The sequence below is a fragment of the Larus michahellis genome, chromosome 3 (assembly GCF_964199755.1).
Source record: "Larus michahellis chromosome 3, bLarMic1.1, whole genome shotgun sequence".
NCBI classification, from domain to species: Eukaryota; Metazoa; Chordata; class Aves; order Charadriiformes; family Laridae; genus Larus; species Larus michahellis.
This window is the reverse complement of record NC_133898.1, coordinates 76676621-76694030: the sequence shown is the minus strand read 5'-3', so window position 1 is coordinate 76694030 and position 17410 is coordinate 76676621. Positions and strand designations below refer to the sequence as shown.

General features: G+C 42.3%; 1 protein-coding gene across 3 annotated transcripts in view; it reads right to left on the bottom strand.

Moving 5' to 3' along the window:
* Positions 1–16742, bottom strand: part of MCM9 (minichromosome maintenance 9 homologous recombination repair factor) — a 48981-nt gene extending 32239 nt beyond the window's left edge. Inside the window, exons 1-8 of one of the 3 annotated variants that reach the window (XM_074580861.1) lie at positions 16675–16742; positions 15658–15985; positions 11234–11550; positions 9327–9408; positions 8194–8394; positions 5655–5780; positions 4290–4409; positions 524–862 (exon numbers count right to left, since the gene is read on the bottom strand). In XM_074580861.1, coding sequence (XP_074436962.1) covers positions 672–862; positions 4290–4409; positions 5655–5780; positions 8194–8394; positions 9327–9408; positions 11234–11550; positions 15658–15976 — 1356 coding nt within the window. In that variant the 5' untranslated portion in view covers positions 15977–15985; positions 16675–16742 and the 3' untranslated portion in view covers positions 524–671. Of the gene's footprint in view, positions 1–523; positions 863–4289; positions 4410–5654; positions 5781–8193; positions 8395–9326; positions 9409–11233; positions 11551–11764; positions 11822–15657; positions 15986–16674 lie in introns of those variants that run through there. The other 2 variants (XM_074580859.1, XM_074580860.1) reach the window with 2 other exon arrangements.
* Positions 16743–17410: the final 668 nt, after the last annotated feature.

Sequence of the window (17410 nt, the reverse complement as noted above, 5' to 3'; positions counted from 1 at the left end):
TCAAGGTACATGCTGATAGAAAATACTTGAAGTTCATGTCCAATCATGACTATTCAGGAAAACAATGAAGAATCCTGTGGTAGAAGTGAAGATCCGAGAAGAGTGGCCTAAAGGCTGCATCTCTGTTAATAACCTTATCAGGGCCAGGGTATAAATGAATCCACAGTGGAAAACTGTTCCTGGCACTCCCTTGGCCTGTATCAACTAGGGAATGCCCAGTGACAGTTTGGGGATCTACAAACTGGGAAAAATGTCTCCAGTTTGTGTTTTGTGTACCTCAGGATACTGTCACCATGTACTTTTTTCATAACTATAGCTGGATGGCTCACGTCAGCCACTTTGAACTGTTTTCTAATGGATCAGAAGAGAGACCTGAAGCCTGTTAGCACCCGAAGCCTCCCTAGCAGGGAGAGGCTTACTATGGAAAAGAAAAATGGTTTCCCCTTGAGTTAGTTGCCTTCAATGAAAAGAAAAAAAACATAGTAGCAAACTGCTGTTGACATGACATGGACAATGCTAGACATTGCAAAATGTCAGCAAAAAGGCAGTACTCTCAAGGCTCTGTAGAGGCTCTAAGAGGAGGGGCCAGAAGGCTGCATTTCTTACAGCTCAGGAAGGCATATTGTACAGAACTGCAGAGCTGGAAAAACAGCTGACAGTCTCCCAGATTTTTAGACAAGCTGTTCTAAATACAGTTCACAAAATTCTTTAAGCAGTCCATCTGTGGAGGGACACAACACCAAACAAAACTTTGCAGAAATGTGAACAGCAAAACTTGCACCAGGAAGCAGCAGAATGAGTCTGGCCCAGATGTCCATGTGCTCCAAACCCACCAGCAGCAGGGTTGTATTGGTTCCTGTCCCTATGGAGTCAAACACACCACTCAATCGATTGCTGCAGATCTCAAGCTCCAGGGGAAAAGGAATTATTTTCTTACTGGTGATTATCTCATCCAATTATGCACAAGCAGCACTATGGATCTGGGGACTGCAAAACAGTTAGTTAAACTCAGTGGTAAGGTGGGAACCAACAGAAAGAATTTGTTAAACCTCACTAGGTCTTTTTTTTTTTTTCCTGGAAATCTATGTATCAATTTATAAAAATTAAAGATACCTGAATGATTCCCTGTCATTCTCAGATGAGAGGCTAGGAGGAGGAGAATGAACCAGGCCTTTTACAAAAACTAAACACTATGTAGACAGACCCAGACAGTGTGACAGATGGTTCCCCTGTCTTTTTACAAATCAGAAAGTCCTATAGCGGACAAAGAACTTTTTGCCATGGAGTGGTTGAATGTGGGTTGGCCTTCTGGCTGCCAACTTTTATCAAAAAGATGTGGGAGGAACAAGCCCCAGTTCCTCATAAAAGTCATAAACTTGCAGAGAACTCTCAGCAGAAAATCTCTACTAAGTGTTCACAAAAAAGGCAACCTAATAAAACAAGTAAACACACAAATGCTATCTAAAGAGTGGACGTAAAGTTCTGGTTTTACCCACAACAGAGAATAAATTACCGTTTGTTTGTAAAGACTGCTTGCAGCAAGCAGTCAACTTGAGCCTGTCATTGAAATAAGAAAGATGAAGATCTTCCATACTGATTCACTACAATAAGTAAGCTGGGTGTTAGCCTCGGTCAAACTTTCTGAATCAGGCAGAACACATCTGATGAAGCACAGACTGTTTAAAAAGTGCTGTGGGAAGCAGGAACCTGACTGAAAGAGCAGAGGCCCAACAGCAAATCAAGCTGCAGAGCCAGGTCACTGTTTTCTGAAATTCTGGAAAGCAATTCCTTTTAGGTCTGGATGGGGTAACAGGATGCAGCGGGCGCATGACACTGCAGGGCCCCAGCGGGTCATAGTAGATCTCAAATCACATGATACCTAAGGTAGAGCAGGAAAGAAAGGGAATTTTGGCACAAGGCGATATAACATGGTGTCCTGGTACCAATAAATGCTTGTACAGAAAACCGGGGAAAACTGATATGATAAGACAGTTTTGGAAGCAGAACGCTAATTCTAAGGTTGATAAATAGCTCATGTCCTAAAACAGTACTGGATGGGTAAATGGTACAAGATGTGTTAATGCACAAGATCTTACCAAAGGTTGGTTAGATATCGGCAGTTTTCTCTAAAAGAGGAATCCAAATGTTAAGACAGCTTTTATCAGTTCTCCAGAGTTTACTCAATCTCAGGTGTGTCAAAAAGTGGGCAAGGTCACATTGAAATGCATGGCAAAATTTCACTCCAGGTCACTGTTTGTCCCCTAGCAAAATTTAAATTATCCAGCTGTAAGAGACAGACCGTAAATTCATTGACAAGGGGCAGAAGGCCCTCCAAGCCTTCAATGGAATGCCTCAAACACCTGCAAGGAAATAAACAATGCAGGTCTGGCCTTCAAAGAACTGATAAAGCTAACACTTCTGGTGCCTGAAAGCGTGGGAGAACTGCCTTGTGAAGACAAGATAGTTCCACCACTTATGTGGTGAGCTTGCTAGTCTCAAGGCCATTGTGTCTGATGAGTGACCTTTGCTTCATTATCTGTGAAATGCATATGAAAGCGCACACCCTGCATATGCTAATGAAGATTATAGAGATCATGCTAAACATGTATGACTATGGCACTCGTCTCTCCACCCAAATCATGCTACACGTCACCTGGGAGAAGGGAGAAACCTGAGACAAGGCTGTCCTTGGCAAGGAGGGTGGACCATGCTAATTCAGCAAACATAAAAGGGAAAAATAAGAGCCCCTGAGAAGGGAACAAAGAAGAAGCAAAAGAAGAATATAGTGCCTGGGAAGATTCTTCCCAAGAAAGAAGACTGTACCTGGGAATATTTTTCCAAGAAAGAAGATTATGCCTGGGAAGATTCCCTGAAAAAGACACTGGAACTAGGACCGGTGATCTCTTTACAGTCTTTTTCTCTATCTTTTCCTTTCTCTATCCCTCAGTTTCTTTTTCTCTTAGAGTGGTTAAGTAACGACCTTAAGTACGACCTTAAGTACCGCTTGCCATAAATAGTCCTATGCCTGTTGTTAAGTAACACAATGCATACCTCACTATTTGCCATAATTTGTTATATACATAACCAATTATCGTGGACTTGTTAAGACCTATGCTAAGCATTTTGGGAAGCTAATAAATGTTTCTATATGGACCTTGAGATTTATCTCACGTTAGTCCGCGCCGTTGGGAATTTATGAATCTGAAGTCACTTACCCCCCCTCTTTCCTGAGGGTGGGACGTGACACCAGCCTGTTCTCAGTTCTTAACACAGAACAAAATCTGGAGAAAAGGTTATGCTGAGCCAAAATGTTCTCTCTGGCTTCTCTCCAGACCTATTGGTCAACAGTTTGAATGGAAAACCAGAGGCATATCTGTTTCATAACAAGTTCCCTGTACACAAGAGTGTATATGTTTAACACCATGTTCCACTTCCACAGTTATGGAATACCCATAGCTATGTGTACATGTGTGTACTGGAACTGGGAAAGATTTATTCTGTTTCCCCATGTATAAATAATACTGTTTCCCAGACATAAAATGAAAAGTAGCACTATGTGAGAGTTACACAGGCTAGCTGAGACACTGGGGTTTGTCCCTAACTATTTTGTGATTTTGCGTGTACTAGTAATGTAGTTATTTGCTCAAATAAAGTCATTTGCAGAGGTAATCTGACCCTGCACATTGTCCCCAGAAGAGTTTGTAAAGATACCTGGCATTCTGAGCCAGCTGGGACATACCTAAATATAACAACAACAACAAAAAGCAGCCCTCTTAAACCATCTTGAAACCATCTTTATGTGTCAGAAATAATTCCTCAGCATAGGGGTGAACTTCCAGAAAGTAAGCAGAATTCAGACTGGCACCCAGCCAGAACATATGAAAGAACAGAAGAGAGGACAGTAGCTGTTCAGGAGAAACCAAATGATGCTAGCCCATCACACAGTGTGAGCTCTGGAAGGATGTCAGATTTGTCATAGCTGGGAAGAACACTAAAAATACAGGTCCAGATCATCATCTGCTAGCAAAGAACTAAGAGGTGCCTCTGGATGAGGCACATAAGGTTCCCTGTTGGAAGCTCATCACATTGCTCCACTGATACAGAAGAAGGGGCAGGACTGCCCTTCTGCAGACAGTCATGTCAAGCCTCATATGCCTCCACAGCAGTTCTTTGCTTCAGCTGTGCTACTACAACAATATATGAACATACATGTTCATATATGTAGAAGGCCTCTATATAAACATACTCCAGCAAAAGAAGTAAAGCATTACAGCTGAAGAAGCACATACCTGCACTTGTAGATCCGATTCCTGCAGTAAGCACAGACCGTGGCATAATCTTTACTGCATACTTGAGAAACTGAGATTTCCCCGTACCTGGGTCTCCAACCAACAAAAGATGTGATTCACCTTGGGGGAAAACATTGATGTAGGAGTAGACGGTTCATATATAGAGAAAGATATACACAAAATGCTCTGCATTAAATAATACTTATTATTCACCTCATGTTTAGTACTACATATACATTACAATATGTAATTCTGTTTAAGACTGCACTATTTGTTGGGTGGGATAAGTGTACTGTTTAATAAAAGCATCCAGTCGTATCGCTGCACCCAAACCAAATATTTCCAACGAAATATTTAAAAATATTACCAGGTATTTGACATATTTTGCATAAAGTGAGTTCTTACATTTTAGAATACTCATTTCTTAGACTCAACTCACCCTTGAACGTGATACCAGGGTTTAGTTATCATTACACTATTCACTTACTCAAATTATTGTGAAAAGGACTAATAAAATCAGCAGGTTGTTTTTCGCAACTAATCATGTTACACTGCCAATAGTTACACAATTTAGTAATATCGAAACAATGCAATTACGGAAGTAAATAATTTGACTACTACAATCTCACTGAAGTGCTCTAAAATTATTTCATTGTTTTCTACAAAACATTAATACAACTTCAAATATAAAGCCCATAACCTTATTTAGCTGCTGGAGCATTAAGAAAGTCCGGTATTTGTATATACACATATATTGTTTTAGAATTATTATGACCTACATAGATTATGACCTGCATACCACCTGGCACATGGCGCATTTGCCATCTAATAACAACAGAAGGAGAATCAGCAGGCAGATAACTTACAGTAACAGAACTAAGTGAGATGTGCTGACAATCACAGATGGAAAAGTCTGGTATTAGGAAGTAAAACGGACCCTTTAATTTTTTCTTTCAATGTGCTATAGTGATCCACATTAAGGAAACATTAATATCCCATCCTTTGATGCCAAATACTGCTAAGAATATTCTACCAGAAATCATTTCAAAACGCCACTTAAATAATAAAAAGTGAGTTTATGTTTTATCTAAACCAACTGCCTTGAATATTCTACCCAATGGAATCCTGAACACCTGCTTTTACCAGGTTTTATTTGCGAAAAATTAAAATAAAAAGAGTAAGTCTAGACACCCACTTTATTTGTCTGAGATTCTGGAATAATACCCAGCATTAATCAAAAACTGCTCTCACTCAAGAAAATGGGATCATTATGCTTCTGAAACCTTACTGGTTTGATTTTGTAGGGGAAAGGGATGTGGGAACAACTGTTGGAAAGGAGGTGATACTATTAGAAACAATACTAACCTCTGATTCGAGTTCCAGTAGCATCAGTCCTCTGTACACCACCAGCAAGCACCATGGCTACAGCCAACTTCACCAGGTACAATCCAAAAACTTGAGGGCATAAGCTAGCCAAAATTTCATTCCTCCCTAAAACAGGAGCAAAAAATGGTACTCAGCACTGCCCTAAGAGTAAAATTTGGTTTCCTAAGTACACATAAAGTCTTCTGTACGCTGACAAATAATTGTCCTATGTCCACAACCCTATGTCCACTCACAAATAATTTCAGTCTGCTTCCTGAACAAGAGGAACAAAGCAGTCAGGAGAATTTTTTATTATTATTATTTTATTTTTTTAAATGGGACCCAAAGGAGTTGTTTGATCCAAACTTCCTTCATTATAAAGAAGTTAAGCCTTCCACGGTCACAAGCAGCAAAGCCAATCCTATCACAATTTAAGGAATGTAGTGTCTGGATATAATGAAAAAAGGCACTAACGAAATGCCAATCATGCAAATTACTTTATTTCACAGATAAAAGTGTAGGGGCTATGAAGAACAAAACTTAAAAGTTTCCAGACATCAAAACATCCCCTTGAAAACTGATGTGTTCTATATTTAAGAAAACTTCTAACGCTTGAAGTATTTTGCCTTAAACACGTGCACCCATAGCATGGATCATATTTGTCTTGAATCTCCTTCTCCTTTGACATTTCTGTGTCAAAGGCCCCTCTCCTCTTCCCTACCATAGTCTCTTTCCAGCAACAGAATACTTCGGTTCGCTATGACAATGTTGACTTGGAAGGTGTGTAAACAGAATTAATTCTGTCCTTTGAGATTCTGACACTAATAGCACATAAGGGATCACAGGTTTAATGCCCTACGTTATTCCCGTTGTCAGGGAATAAAACAGACTGATCAATTTTGAGTTCTTAACTTCATGTTTTAAATTTAGATGCAAGTACTGGCAAAATACGTAAGCACCTAATTGCTGACTCAAGGCACATGTGTTTCTTGTGGAGGCCTTCTGAGGGAATTAACACATCTTTGTCCAAAAATTACATTTTAAAAACTTTGGTCAGCCATAGCATAACTCAAGATTTAACTCCGCAGTTGCCTCTGTTTGCCTTCAGAGTTATTTGCCTTGTCAGTGCTGAGCAGCTCAGCAGTTCTGCTTCTTCCTAGACAGTATCCAGAAAAAATAAAGTCACCTGCGTAAGTTCCCTCAGAGGCTGCCGTGGTAGACTTTCTCAGGACACAGCATAAGGAATTGACCAACATAAAATGCAGGAGTAACTACAATTATCTCTTGAAAAAACAGTAAATGTACATATATACTGTTGTGAAATGGCCTATACCTCAGACTCCTTAATCAAATTTGGTCTCTGCCCTCACCTGAGTGGATTCAGATTCAGACAAACGGCCTGAAACAGACGTCTTGGGCAGTCAGGGGCCTTCTAATTTCCACTCCAATTTTCTTGTAGCCACTTCGTATTAATTTATTTATTCTGAATGGGTAATATTGCATAAAACCACATTGCTCCCTGGAGGCTTCCAAAAATTGTCCTGAGAATGAAAGACTAAATAGGACCTTCAAAGAGGATCCTGAATTATTTTCTGAACAGTTCTAGCCACGGTAATAAGAAATGTTCTTGTTCCAAACAGCAGGAGGCTAGCAATTAAATTGCTTTCTGGGAAATGCAGTTCTGACGAATCTTTGCCCTTGACAAGATCTCCAATTTCTTATGTGAGAGCTCCAATTTTTAAGCTGATGTGGGCAACATTCCCACCTGCCTTTCCTCCTCTTTGTCTTTTAAGAGGAAAGACTAAGCTCTTTTCAGGGTTTTAAAAGACAGAGACTGAGACAGTTCAGTGACAGAGGTCCTAAAGAGTCCATTGAGCTTCCCCGCGGTTCAGGAGGAGGCACTTAGATTATGGTGAGTTCCAGGCACAACTCCTGCTAATTCCTACGTGGTTGACTGCAGACCATGGTAAGTTTAGGATCCAGCATACTAAACACTCTGGCTGTTCTGGAAGCCACTGTGAACTGGGAGACTCTCTACATATTTACAGGAAGCTCCACAGCAACTAAATAAAGGGTCTAGGCATCCAAGAGTTAGGTTAAAGGTGAAATGTGCTAAACTCTGTGGTAAAGATTCACAGCTTAATTTGGGATGCAGAGACAGTGAGTCAAATCCCTCACCCCAGAATCAAAGCTATGCTGACAAAAAGCAGATCTTGTCCCTCTAAGAAGTAAGCTTTTTCTTTCTTGATTATAAAACACTTGTCTTTTTTTCCCCTGAACTTATATTGTTTCTCATTTCTTGCTATTAAGCGTTCCACAAAACACTTGGCTAGAAAGCAGTATCTATCTTTGGTACTTCTTTTCCCCAGTAATATTAAAGTAAGAATTTCACATTCCTGTTCTGGAAAAAATATATTTTTGGAGGAATGGGTGGTAGGATACGATAATGGGGGAAAAATGTGTTCAGTCACTGTATTTTCACTCCCGATTTCATCTGTATCTGAACATGTGCTCTACTTAAAAGCTCTCAACTACTAACCTGCTAAGGGATCATTCCTGTGCTTTTCCCAGAAGTTTTCAAATTCCTTGCGGACTTCTTCATCAATCACAACCCCTGCTAGCTGCTCATTGTTTACTTTAACGTAGTTGGCTTTCAAAACAAGCTCCAAGTCACAGCGTGCACCCTCATGGAAAGGTTTCCACCTCTGCATTACCACTCCATACACTGTGATGTCATCTCCTGGTGGTAACAACAAAAATTAGTAAAATAACATCTGATGTGAGATACGCAGATGTGTCAGCTGTAATGCATAATAATGCAATTGAGATCCTGTGTTACAGTTAATAAGATTAAAAAAACCCAACAACAAAAAGCAACCCTCCCTGAGTCTACAACAAACATTAGGTAGGTTGCTTATGTCTGGGATAGGAAGTTGCTATGTCTTTCTATTTCTGTTTAAGGTAGGTGAATCCTTAAAAGTATACCTCTGCTTGTTTCCTCTTTTAGAAGAGAGGAATTCATGGTAAACTGCAGAAGCTCTTCTTTCAATTAGATTTACTATAAAAAACATTTAGTCAAAAATTATTTCACTTCTGGTAACTTTTGTGATGAATTCCAGAATCACTCGTTAACATTCTGGCCACAGTGTTCTTCTGAGAAAGTACAATCAGAAATTGATTTCTTGTGGGGATGTGCCTGTCTGAGAATTTTTAGTCCATTCTTCATACATCCTCCTGCCAATTAGCTTCCTTTTTGATTGCCAAGTAGCTTTTTCCACCTGCAGCACTCCTCAGATAGGAGGTCAAGTTACCAAGCTCTCCTAACCTACAGAGGACCACCACATGCTGTGTGATGGTGTGGACCGATTTCCTCAAGAGGTTTGGTGTTCCCACACTAACAAGATTTAATATACTTTCTGTACGTCACGACACATTACTTATTGAAACTGATGTGTCAAACAGTCAAGATGCAACATGGGGATGTATGGCATTTTCTAGAAGAGTCTTCAACTGCCACGCTAACATCCAAGCTGAAACAGCAAACGTGACAGAGGAACATATCTCATTCAACAAGCCCTCAGCGCTGACAGCCAACTTGGCAAAGATTAATCTCAAATGGAAAAATAAAAATGCTTGTGATACAAACAGATGCAATACACACTGTGTCCTCACCAGACTTGCAACTGTCCACTAAGTCATCTTCCAGAACGACCACCATGCAACGAGGGATGCTTCCAACAGACAGTCTTTGAACCTAGAAGACAGGAAGGAAAAGCACTTCTTAAGAACAGCACCTTTCAAAAGCCATTTATAGCTGTTCTGGCTCAGAGGACCTACATTCCTTTCCTGGAACTGAGATCAGCCCTTGCTTTTTCTCAGAAAACTTACACAGTAAACACGTCACTGCTGCCATAAACTTAATAATAGAAGTTTAATGCTGACATTAATGGAAAAGGGATTGGGTATTAAATTAGCTGAAGGTGCTCAATCCTGGGAGGTGCTGTGTGATTCCAGTATCTTGCTGAAGCTCACTAAAAGTGGTCATTTGAAAGAGCTGATTTTTTTAAAAATAATTTGAGATATTTTTAGCTACTTCTTCAATACGCAAAGTTTACTGTGGGTACCGAAGCACATCCATGGGTTAGATAACCCTTCACTGAAGCATATACTGAAAGATTATTCTCTATATTTTTCTGGTATTTAACCATAATCTGTCAGATTGTGACACCTAGGTGGCAAGGATTAAATCAACAACAGGAAAAAACCAAATTGCATACAACCAGCCAAATGTATATTGACAAATGAGCCAGTAACTCCTGTAATTCTTCTTCTTTTCTCCAGGGCAAAGTCCATGCAGTCTTGTCACGGTCTATTTCCAACCAGCAATCTTTCCATTTACACTTAAAGCTTGCAATGGTTTTTAGAATATCCACTGAACAAGAATAACAATCAGAAGTACCTTTTCATTCTGCAGCACAGGTCATACATGCTACAGTTCTACATTTATTCACTCTCTAGTGCCCAGCAAGGTTAATTCACTCTTGTGTATCATTGGAATGGCCACAGGCAGTTCACATCACTGTCAGTACTGGTGGCACGTACACGGTTACTTGCAGAGCTCAATAGGAAACACAAGTGAAATTCATTCCTGGTTTAACTTTACTGTGTTTAATAATCCCATGCTGCTGAAAATCCTTCCCATCACAGAGATCTGTGTGTCACACAGTCCAACAAAAAATATGTTGTAGAAACCATATGTCAGAAACAATCATAATATAAACACATAGCATAGGGCTTATTTCCTAGAAATAGTTTTATTCCCTTACTTTTTTGCTATTCTGAACTTTAAAGAGCTTCATTTCTAATTTCATACATTTCTGTTTTCATACATCTTTCACGTAGATTGGCACCACTATCCTCTTAATTTATAAAATCAAAACCCTGAAACAACTGAAGAGATCTTAGAAAAGATTTATGAAAAAGACACCGAACATATAAATAAACACAGAAACGTTGTCTGCAATACACCCTACTTATCTCAATTTTCATACAGCGTACAGTTTTGTCTTAGTTATGCGCAACTGTAAAAAGAGGCTCGACAGTTTCTTATTCCTCCAGCTTAGCTGTACTTCCACCCAGGACTACCTTCAGAAAAACAAACGCAAACGCTGTGAGGAGCACGTATTCAATAATTGTTGAATTCAATATCGGCTGAAAGGGAAAGATATTTGCAGACACCATGTATTGACCATACCGCACTGCTACAGCTGGCCTTGGCCACCACTGGGATAGCTTTAGACCTTACAGACACAATGCAAAGGATTCAGCATGAAAATTTAACCTATGCACTGATCCCAGGTGTTTTGTATGATCTGGAATGGAGTTACCTAATAATGGAAGTCTAATCAACAACTTAATTCTGATGTAAGCACAAACAGTTTCTCTAAAATTAGCAGAGTTACTTTATTCCAGCAGGAAATTAAGCATCCAAATGCCTTCTTTAGTAAATTAATCCTTTTTGTACTTGAGACACCTATACCTTAATACCCTCCCCTTTTTCTCCATCTTTTTTTTTTTACCTGTTCCTGAATTTTGATTTCTTGATAGTCTCTGCAGGAGGTAGGAGAAGAGGTTGTTCCAGAAAGACACGTGAACTTGGTTGAGTTGCAGCCTTCTTCATTAAGACAGGCTGATGGACGACAGAATGCGTAGTACTGTTCAAAGTCAGCCTTGACGACAAACACATGCTTGCACTTATTGCAGATATAACTCCTTTCAAACTCCAAAACCTTCACCAAACTGGTACGTATGACGGTCCCAGTAACAGACAAAAAGTGACCTACATCCCTGGCTTTAGGAATGTGCTCTCGAGTCAGCTCTGGGCAAACAGGCAAACCTGTTCAACAAAAATATGTGCAGCATAAGGCTATGCATATGAAACATGGACTTACAACGCAGTTAAACAGAAAGATGAGAAAAAATGCCAGACATATTAACAGTAGCCATTGTTACTACTTTTTCATAAATGTGATTCAACAACTCATCTGTTGTAGCATAAATCTGATTCACTGGCCTGAGATAGTGAAAAACATCAGACGCTGAGCACTAACACAAAATGTTGCCGTTTCGTTCTCCTGCTCTTGCCAAGGGCTGAATAGTCATGAGCAGTTTCCATTCATGTAATAGCTCCCGATGTTCTCAGACCTATTTATTAATTTAAACTATCTTTTGTCAAATGCCATTTATTTCCCAATTGGTTTGTCTGATTTACAAGATTTTAGTTATGCTACTTAATTGTGGTTCAACGTTATTCCCACATTTAAACAAGGGCAACTCTTGATCTTGTGTGACGAATTAAATGTCAAGATCTTGTATCAAGTCTAAGCAAATTTAAAATTCATAGTCTGTGAGCATTTGACCTTAAACCCACATTGCATTCCAGTAAACCTCAAGCACAAAGAAGATGGCATAAAAAGAATACAAAGGGGTTATGAACACAAGCAAAGCAAATTCACTTGCACGTTCAAATGAATAGCGATAGAACATTCTCGTGGCACTAGCTCTCCTTTAATTCCACACCAACAGCCAGCTCTCTGGTGTACTGATCCCACTCCAGCATTCACCTGTGAGGCCATCACTTAGCACCACAGCAGCTGAAATCCTCAGGAAGATTAATCTACTTCAACAGCATACAAAGTCCTTATAAAAATAAATGGTCTCTGAAATGCACATCTGAGGATAGCATCAAAATATTGCCTCTTCAGAAGTTAGTATATGAAGTACAAGATACTAATAATTATCAACTTAAAAAGAAATTACTTGCTCTTAAAATAATTTCTTAGCTTTACTTCCAAAACAGAGCTATGAAAGAGAGATGTAAAATAATAAATCTGCTGGAAAATGATATTTCTAAGGGGATCAAAACTATTTGTGCATTTAGGACAAATCTTCTTAGTAGCTTTGGCTGCTAAAAAAAAGACATCATATATTTATTTCAGTGTTTTCAAAACCAAATGCTTTATTTCAGACATGCCAAAACATTCTGTTTTGACGCTTTTAAGCAAAGTGTTTGACCTTTTGCTTTTGTTTAAAGAAAACATTTTAAAATATTAAGCTAATTTTAAAAGGTAAAAGAATAAAGTAAAAAAAAAAGTAGAAAGGAATTAAATAAACTGGAAAAGAAATAGAGTATTATGTAGAACTACAAACAATTTTTTCTGTCTGACTGTAACAAAGCTATTTATATATTCTACCAAACCTGTTGAAAATTCTTTTTCTCTCACAGGTTTTCACGTCTATTCAGTTCAGGCAAAAAAAAAAAGATAAAATTCATTATTTTTCCTACAGTTTTGGCATCTTTTTTTCCCCGGTTCAGTATTGGTGCAGCTCAACCTTTGCAAAATTCAACACATCTAGACACTAGAGAGAGCTGCAGCACTGTTGTCAGGATACATGATATCATTTCTGTGAATACTGAAGAGACAAGACTCTGGACAGGAAAAAAAAAGAGCCTACATTCTGATCATATTAGACTGCTTGACAAACTCTTTATCTGAGTATGTGCCTCCTTGAATCAGCTTTACTATATCAGTAATAATGTGTAAAACTGAATTATTAGAAGCAGCTTGGCCACCAGTAACAGACACAACGGTGCTTAGGGTAACGGTCACTAAGGAAAAATCTTTTAATGGATTTGTAGGAAATGGAGAAGTTATACAACCCAATTCCTACAATGTTAAAATTCAGATAAAGAACTTCATCTTTTACTTTCTTCAGTGAAGCCAGGGTAATCATCCATTATTAATCACTGCATATTCACACTCCTCGAGTCCTTCTTTGAACTCGTAGATGCCCTGTCCATATTGGTATGGGCATGCTAAGATTGCATTCTTACATCTAGCATAAGCGGAAACACTTTTCCTCACTTCAGGCCCAAGCCTGACACACAGATCCCCTCAGCCCCACTCCAGGTAGGTGTTTGCTGCTCACACCAAGAAGAGTGCAACACCTTCTCATTCCCGTTTGACTTCGGAATGGGAAGCAGCACCCCAAGACAAGAATCCTGAAGGTAATCAGAACACAGCATCCACTTAAAAGGCAACAGTATCATGGGAAAATTTGGGCAGAAAAAAGTCTACAGATCATTTAGCTTATTGCTTTTGTTTCTTCAGCAGCCAGCCTTTTGATGATACAGAACACAAACCAAACTACATGGACAGCTGTTCTTTTGATCCAGCTGCACCACACGAGGGTAACAACCCCCTGCTCTTCATCAGTTTCCCTCCTGTTTAGTGATGGAGTAATTTGTGAGCCTGACAACTAACTTTTTCCATCAATGCTCAGTCAGGCTTGCTTTTATCAGTTATTAAAACTACTTGATCAAACGCGGCTAATTTTGCCTCAGTTTGGTTAGGGAATATTCAGACAAAACATCACAGTGAGAGGAATAGTCAACTCCAGCAACAGGCTGATAAAAGGAGCAGGAATGCTTAAAGACACCGCTTTAAGCAATCATTTGCCCCTTGCGGTGATCATTTGCCCTTTGCTTTACTCCTTCTAATACTTCCTGGTAGCTTATACAATAATACTTGGGGTAAAAATAATTCTGTTTCATGCTGAAGCCCTGAATGATGCAAATGCACCCTAGAACACTAGGGGGAAAGTTTTAATTCACTCCAACTTTTATAGGTAGAGGGAAATGCCTGACGTTTCAAATTTTAGTACAACACAAAGGACATCCTTTTACACTACACACTCAGCAGTTGTAAACAAGCTCCATAACACCTAAATAGGTAGAAAGCCTTCCCACCCACCCGCAAAACCTTGAGAAAATAGCATTATGAGAGCCATAGGCTAATTATATTTCTGATGTATGTGCTTTAATTACAATATTTTTAATTGAACTTACTGGGACAAAAGACAGGTCTATTTAACAAATGTGATTCATCCAAATTCAAGCTGTGAAAAGACTGAATGATCATAAACCACTCCAACACAGGGCAGGGGAAGGAAACACAGGTCTCCAGCCCTCGGCTTTGCAGACTAGACAGCTCCAAGTAGTTACCATCAGCAATGACCAGAAGGGACTGTGCCACTGCTGACCCAGTTCCCCACATCAGGCAAAATAGGCATTTTAACCCCAGAACCTGCACTCCATGCTTACCACACCTCAAAGCTACTAAAAGTTTCCTAATAATAGTGAATAATGGCATAACAACTTGTAGGGAAAAAGAGGACAAAACCCTCTATTAACGATCATGCCTTCCAACAGTTCATTCTAATTTTATAACAAGTAATTTTATAACAATTAGTTAAGCATAAAACTTATCAATTTCAGATTAAACTGTTAGAAGACAACTCAAAATTTAGACTTTGCCTGTTCTGGAAGATGTGGGTGGAGCCAACAGAGAGCACGTGCCAACTGACACAGTAAGGAAGTCAACCTGCAAGAAAATCTACAAACTACCTATCTTCCCCTAGAACTTTTTTCTTTAGACCTTCATTTCTTTAGACCTTTTTCAGACCTTTTCTTTAGGCCTTTTTTTCTTTAGACGTTCTGGCCAACAAGAGAAATAATGTGAGACTGGCCACAGATTTGAGGAGTCTTTTAGCCACGGAAAGGCACTGTCATTAAGTCCTGACTCAGCAACAAACATGAACCAATTTTCTGCACAATATGCTGTTAATTTCAGAGTTTAGTTTGTTAGAAGGGGCTTACCTAAAAAGTAAAATTACTGAACAGAAAATTGGTTCTGTTTTACCCCAAACCAGGACATTACACCATCAGGGATGGCTACAGCTTTTTTGCGGGTTGGTCTACGCAACGCCATGTGTTCGCATGTGTTCTTTTGGTAATGGCAGGAGCTCAACTTGCCATTTGGAAATGGCAGGAGTTCAACTTGTTCCTTCCCTTGACCCCACAATAGTTTGTTACACAACCAGGGAATTGGGCAGTGCTGACGGGGAGATGCGCCTGGGGCGCCTCACTGCCCCTCCAACTCACCCGACACCCTGGCATGCAGGTTCTGCTTCACGCTGAGCTGTGGAGGGTCGGCGGTGGTGGTGGCGGCCTGCAGCGCTGCCAGGGCAGCCCGGCGCAGCGCGCTGTCGAAAATGGGCAGGACCTCACTGGGGAAGGCGTTGAAATACTCCCCGATCTCCATGTTGGCCTCAAAGAGCGTCAAGGCGTCGACAACGATGGGGTAGTGCGCCTCCTCGTCCGCCTCCCTCAGGATGCCCAGGATGTCGTCTCTGTGGTGCTCCAGCAGGTAAGACTCGAAGACCTGCCCGATCAGATTCACCTGGTCCGCACTCAGCACCATGTTGCCCCTCTGCGGGCGAGGGAAAGCAGTTACAAAGCCGGGCTTTTCGGTAAGGCCACTCAGAAAACTTCACTTTTCACTCAGAAAAGCCTATCGCAGGGCGGGGGGAGGAGTTTGGAGACGGCTGCCGCAGCTAACGAGCGCGGGAGACCGCACCGCGTTTACAACACACCCCAACCCGCCGCCCCTCACAGGGGGCTCCCGCCAACCAACCGCCCCGCCCCGGCCAGCCAATCAGCGCCGCTCCACCCCCCGTCAATCACCCCCGTCCCGCCCCCCGTCAGTCAGTCAGCCTGGCCGTCAGTCACACCGCGCTCCTGCCCGCCGGCGGGGCTCCTCTCCCCGGTGACAGAAAGCGAAGCCGCCCGCTCGGTGGGGGATGAGGGGAGGCGGCAGCTGCTCGTCCGGCCCTGCCCCGGGCGCGGGGCTCTGGGCAGCGCGGAGCCAGGCCTCCCGCCCCGGCCGCCGCCAGCGCGGCAAGTTTTGAACGCGGCGAGGCGGGCGTAGGCCAGGCCGGGCCGGGCCGGCAACGCCGCCTGCCCGCAGAGTGCAGCCCTGGGCACCTCCCGTCCCGCTTCGCTCTGCGGGCGGCGGGTGCACTCCCGGCGGCCGCGCCGGAGCCTGTGTGTGGGGCCGCCCCCCAACCCGCCGGGCGGAGGCGGGCAGCGCTGCGCGGCCGCCCCGCTCCCCCTCGGTACCTGCAGCGCGGGCCGTCGCCGTCCCGCCCCTCCGGCCGGGCTCCCGCCGCCGCAGCTCCCTCACCCGGCAGGAGAAGCGACTCCGTCCCCGCCCCCTCTGCGCCGCTCCACGCCCGGGCCCGGCTGAGCCTCTGCGATCGCCGTGGCGGAACGCGCCGGTTCCGCGGGGCCGCCGCTGCCGCGGGAGGGCCGGTCCCCCCGGGCGCGGGTGAGGGGCGGCGGGCCCGGCGGCCTGCGGGGAGAGGAGGGCGCTCCGTGGGTACGGGGGGGTGTCCCGGCTGCGCTGCCTCCCCCGAACAAAAGGTACAGCGAGGGATTCTTTTAGTAACGGCGTGCCCGGTCCCGTTTGCCTAAATGTCGCTGTCCCTCCGTTACAAAGGGACGCTGCTCCCGTGTACCGCACGGGGGGTGCAGTAATTCGGGGGGAAGGAGCGGTGCTGTGCAGCAGGCTGGCCCCAGGGTAGCTGAATTTCGTATTTGCTATTTGCTGCTGCTTCCTGCAACCCCAGCCCCGCACCGCCCCCCCTGCCCCGGTTTACAAATCCCACGTAGTCTAAATTTGACTTTTTCTACAGCGAGGTGCCCAACAACCCAGTCAATTCCCTCTTCTTCATTGCAAAGTCTGAGGAGTTGGGGGGATTTTATTTTTAATATAGCCAGAAAATGGAGTTTGCTGGAGGCTCTAAAGCTTTTGCCTAGATTTTACATTGTGTTGTTTTTAATAGTTTCATATCTG